General features: G+C 36.7%; 1 protein-coding gene across 4 annotated transcripts in view; it reads right to left on the bottom strand.

Moving 5' to 3' along the window:
• Positions 1-6,000, bottom strand: part of SPOCK1 (SPARC/osteonectin, cwcv and kazal like domains proteoglycan 1) — a 257,432-nt gene that overhangs the window by 168,320 nt on the left and 83,112 nt on the right. For all 4 annotated transcript variants that reach the window (XM_021410534.1, XM_021410531.1, XM_021410533.1 and 1 more), the window contains one exon: positions 3,885-3,930. In XM_021410534.1, the coding sequence (XP_021266209.1) occupies positions 3,885-3,930 (46 nt within the window). The remainder of the gene's footprint in view (positions 1-3,884; positions 3,931-6,000) is intronic.

Genomic DNA, 6,000 nt, shown 5'->3' on the forward strand with positions numbered 1-6,000 from the left:
AGGCTAAAAATAAATTGATTACTCAGGTACCATCGACATGCAGCTGAAGCACTGATGTTGAATTCCCTTGAAAAGGCATGTTATGCAAAGATACCTCATGCAACTCTCTAGGGCTTGTTTCAGCAAAAACCATGTATGCTTTCTTCCAAAACAACATTATTTTTTCCTTGAGACATAGATGCAAACATCTCTCTGCACTATAAGCAGAAAGAAGACAGCTAGATTGCAGTGTGTTGTTTTCAAATGCATAATTAAGTACTTCAATCTGCTGAATAAAGAAAGCTTTTAATTTTAGAAAGGAATATAGCACTGGTTGGTCCCAGCTTGCTCTTCTTTAAAAGATGCAAATGAATTACAAGCCTAGTAGTAGAACTCTACTGACTTTCAAGACCTCTGTCTATAGCTTATTTTTAAAGCTGATCAACATATTTTGAATCCCCTGACTGCCTTTAGGAGATCACTTCCAACAGGTACTAACCCTCTACAGCCTTCATGGTGATTCCACAGTTTGGTTTCCACATGATTTTAAAACATGAATTTAGAATCTAGAAATATATTTTCAATGTGAGAATACTGCAGACCTGTTCTGAAGAGAGGGCATTGACATAAGTTAGCTTTAGCCTTGTGAAGTGACACTTGTAGCCTGTACAGCCCAGGAGAGAGGCAGCAGGCCATTTTCCTTCACCCACCGGAGGAGCTTTTTCTCTCTCTCTCTCTCTCCAGTCATTCTATGAAGAACCTTTTTTGTTGTGAGCTGAAATTTTGCCTTTTGAATATCTCTTGAAAACAATTGCAGAGAACAGAGAGCTGCTGCTGCTGAGTACAGACGAGCAAGCTAGGACTCCATACCATGGGATCTGCACTCAATCTCTGGTTAAAAGAACCCCAGAGAAGACACAAAAGAAAAAAGGTTTTCTGTCTCCAAAATCACAGAAGAGCATAGGTGGTATTAACGCCCAACACAGAAAACGTCAGAGCACGGAGGATGGAGAAGAAAAGACTAAATACAGAAAATTTGTCTCAGAACTTTCCACTTAAATAGTATGCTGTCCACACATACATAGTATATCCACATTTGCGCATCAATATATCCTTATATTGATACATACATTGAGGATTAGTCTTGTCAGCATCTGGATCCACCATGAATCTAGAGAGATTTCTAGAATCCCTAGAAAGGTATGACTGGCTATTTTAACATTCTTGCCAGGGTGAATGTTACCAGGGCCAAAAGAAGCGATGGCCTTTCTGTCAAAGAGAACGATCTATTGGCCAAATGAAATCGGTTTGTAAGATTTAAATGAGACAAAAGCAGTGCAGGAATGTCTGTGCAGAGCATCATGCTCAGACAGTATTGCCTTGTCTGCGCTCTGCCTTCTGAAGACAGGCTATCCATAGTCTAGGAGAGATTTTACACTGAAAGAGTAATGACCCTTTTCTTTGTAAAGAGACAGGAATCTTTATCAGATGTACAATTGTTTGTATCGCTTCAAGGTATCCATGTCTGATTTTAGACTCTAAAATGATTTGTGTTTTTGCCCAGGGTCAGAAATCTCAGTAACACAATGAACAAGACAGTTTTAGAGCATGTCAGTTCAAAATCTCCTTGCAATATTTTGCCAGGATTTACCTTTTTGTTTTTCACCTCTTGGGAATACAGAAGGTCATAAGAACTCGCAAAGTGGTGGGAGCATAAGTTCCATTCAAAGTCAATAGGATTTGTAATCCCAAATCCCTCTAATGCCTTTGAAAATCTCTCTGTGGACATATACCTTGACAAAAACCTCATCTTCCCCTTTCCTTTGAAATTGAAGTTCCATTTCTGTAAAGACAGAGAATCAGTGCTCTTCAGCTCTGTTTTGTAAATGTCCCCAGTAATATTCATGGAAGCTACACAGACATAATACATGCTGGGCAACGAAATATAGAAATACATGTAAAGTTAATTTTTCGAAAGTACCTATGTGTCCTCAGAGACCCCAATGGATATTTCCTTCCTAAGCATTTTGCTAGAGATTCAAGTCTGGTTGATAAAGCTGCTCCCTTTTATGTCTGGTTTGTAGAATAAACGACCGCTGATGCTCAAATTGAAAGCAAATAAAGAAAGCATTATGGTTTCATCTGCTCCAGTGGTCTACCATTTATTTAGTTACCCCATCATCCATTTGTTCCTTTTCTTCCTTAGTTGGCTCACTTTTTCATCTCATTTGTGGTATGATTTACAAGTAAAATTTCATACTTATTAATTTCCAGAGGTGTAAAAATTGTTTTAACATGACTTATGGTTCTGTTTGGCTTTTGAAATGGCTTTAGGATAACATCTGGTAAAAATAAAAAAAGCACTATAACACTTATAAATTCCAGAGCTCTCGTAGATGGATAGAGAAATAGAATATAGAGTAATGTTTTGAAGAAAAGTCTAGGACACTGGAGTTTTTAGAGGCACAATGTTCAAAGCTAGCTAAAGAAATCCAAGATCCTAAAAGTGCTTTAGGGACTGGGAAAAAGTCTACCATCTACCTGTGCTCTTACAGCTGAAATATCCTCATGTCATATGTGTTCTCAAGCACTCAACCACATTATACAAACTTCACTGAACATTACAAACAGGAAAAATGAGTAACTGTCAAAAGGCAAACAGAGAAGCTAACAAATCTGCACTTTATACAGCATGCTGTCATCTTCCATAAATCAAACAAGTGTTAACTGATTCTACCAGACCAAAAGAAACTGCAAATGTTAACATTTGTCCTGAAAACAAACAAACAAAAAATAACCACAAAACACCTCTCTAGAAAGCTCTAAAAAGTAATGCAATACACAACTTGCAAAGTTTTGTATTACACTGACTGAGGTGGCTCCAGTATGGAACTGTAACAAGTGTTAAACAAACTTGGTATCAGAGTGACACACACAGCAAATAGCCAAGTTAAAACACTGATTAAAAGGACAAAATTGTTGCACGCTATTAGCTTGCACAACTTCTGTATCCAGTGATAAGAGGATGAACTGCTGCGTTTCTCTGTGCCTGGTGTTTGTTTTGCTGCTGTTTTTTGTAGTTTTGGATTTTTTTATTTTTTTTTTTTACACTGATGTGACACAAACTATCCAATACAATCCACCATGTCTAGCAACATCAGGGCTACTAGCATCTGCAGTGATGTTCATCTGCAATAATTAGAATGAATATCTCTTACCACGCTGTCTGAAAAGCTTGTTGCTAGCAGAGAACAGTTAGCGTGAAGTTATCTTAAATGTCATTTAAACTGTAAGTTAAAATTCTTCCTGGCATGCCTGTTGTTCCAATGCTATTCTGGACACATCAATTAGGATATTTTGTATTTCTTTTTCCCATCCTTTGTTGACTAGCCTGGAAATTGCTGAAGTATTGGTATAACTTACCAACTCACCAAGACAAAGACAGTGCAAAATATAATTAACAGACTCTGAATCAGCAGCATATATACCATACTCTTCTCTTTTGAAAATCAGCTCTGAATTCACACATTACAACTGGCTTCAAAGAATTGGCCTCTTGGGTGTTTGGAAATGCAGTCATTACATTTATGACATTTGTTTAACAAGTCTTTAACATGAAAGAAAAGTTATGTGAGGATACCTGTTTCAAATTGCATTTCAGACTCATGGTTACAGAGAACCTAAGTATATAAATATCGTCATTGAAAATAAGCCATAATGGATGTGGATTAAAAAACACAGCTAAAAAACACAGAGATGAGTCAAACCCTTATCTATAAAACACTTCAAGCTGTGACTAAATTGGGAGTGAGATGTAAGTATGAATACAGCTCTTCACGAATGCATGGGACAGACGGAACAAGAAAAGCAAAAAGTACATGACGATATCAAAAAATTGACTTTACCTTGATCAAAAGGCTTGTTTGGATTCCAGTTTCTGACGTAATCATCCTACATGGGGAGAAAAAAAAGGAAAATGAGGGAAAATGTAAGTAATATTTACAGTACAATTTTATATAACTGAACTACAAAAGAATTGGCTCATCTTTTGATTCTAATGTACTCAGCCCAAATCAGATGAAACTACCAACAGGTTGTGCTCTAAAGAATAGTAAATGTAAGATAGAAATTAAAGAACAAAAAAATCCTTGCATTCAGTACATCAAATCTTCTGACTATTTTTTAAAATATGGCCTTTATTAAGTACTATCTGACAACTCTATGTTATTTCATATCAGTCTACAGCTTTTGATAATAAAGATAATGTGACAAGATGCATGCCAAGATAGTGTTGTAGAAGACCAGCAAAGAAGATCCCAAAATGCACATACTCATTTGGAGAGATGTAAATCTCACCACTATGAATGTTCTGATATATAGCAATAATACCAGAAGAACTACACTTAAATTGTAATAATATCCAGAAACATTTGCAGTGAATGCCTTTGCAAATTTTATCTTTTAGGATTCCTTAAATCAGATATAAAGATATGATTGCACAATGAGTCTTAGGGTTCTGTTTCACATAATTCAAATTGCACTGTAAAGCCAAGAAGGTAGGAACTCTCAGGGCAATTGGCCAAGTGGTTATTGTTGCAAACAAGGGTTTTTCTTCCAGACTTTCTATAGACCCTTCTGTACGCCTGATTCATTTGTACTCCGTGTACTTAGCAAACACTCACTTAAAGCAGTTTCATTCCAGAGTGCCATCCACCCCACCTCTGAAGAACTGGGACTCAAGCCCAACTGCAATATTCACTTTACTCAGAATATTCAGCATATTCTGTATATCTCACTTGTGTCCTCTATAAGAGGAAGTGATAACCACAGAATAATGCATTTGACGTGAGGAAGCATGGAAGATTTCTATGATGCTGTTATATTTTTCTGCATATTAATCTTTATTTCCTTTTTAATATATCCAATGTTCTATAATCATTTCTTGAGGGCTGCCACTGAAGAGATGTCTTTATCAATTAGAATGACATCTTGATTTCTTTTTCCTGCCAAGAAAGTAGCTGAAAACCCATCATTGTGAATAACATACCTAAATTATTTCTTCCATAGGGCTTTGCTTACCATTTATCTCCAGTTAACTGAATTTCACATGCTCCCTTGCTATCCTATCAACCCAGCTTGGAACATTGTAGAGCCTTGGAAGTCACTATGTCTTTCTGGGTTCAGAACAGCCCACAGAGCTGCTGCAAGAAGAGCAGGATGCCCTCACTGAACGCTGTGCATTATGGCAGTGCACTCCCTGGTGAGGGCTGTGGCTGGGCTGGGAAGCAGAAACACAGCGTGGAGAATGGTGCACTGCTGTCCTGCTGCTTGGGGGCAGGCAAGGGTGGGAAATGCCACCTGTAATAAGGGGACTGGCTGCAGTGCTGCGTGACTATCGCAAGCAAATGTATTTCTCAAAGTACATTTATGCTCAATGTCTGTGTTAACTTCATGGACTATGATGATGTTGCACAGTAACAATAAAGATTATTTTTCATAACTCATTGTGATACAATGCTTTGTAATTGGTTATGATGCACTGCTAAATTCACCGAGCATTAATAACTTTTCTGAATAAGGTTCTGCTTTTCAGACTTTTGAGCAGAACATTTTTTTTTTTCAGAAAACATGATTATTTATTTATTAATTCCCTGTTTACAATTTCTCTTCTAGGTGTTGCTTTGCTGCTTGGTTTTCAGCATCAGAAACTGTTAAATAATTCAAATCCCAAGAAAGATTTCTTATACTGTTGGCATATGGAGCCAGTTTTGAAATAAGGATTGGAAAGGAAGTTTATCTCACTTTCAGTGAGAAAGGAGTATTTTACAGGAAAAGCACCTTGCTCAAAAAAAAAAAAAAAAAAAAAAAAAACAAACAAAAAAGCATTTATCTCTTCTATAAGTCTATTCCTTCCTTTTTTATCATATTGCATTCTGTTTTGAAAATTAAAGCTATATTTATTTTGCAATATGCCTGTAACTACAGGATTTTATTATAGGGAAATGCATGAGAAAAGATATT

Source organism: Numida meleagris, chromosome 12 (assembly GCF_002078875.1).
Source record: "Numida meleagris isolate 19003 breed g44 Domestic line chromosome 12, NumMel1.0, whole genome shotgun sequence".
Taxonomy (NCBI): Eukaryota; Metazoa; Chordata; class Aves; order Galliformes; family Numididae; genus Numida; species Numida meleagris.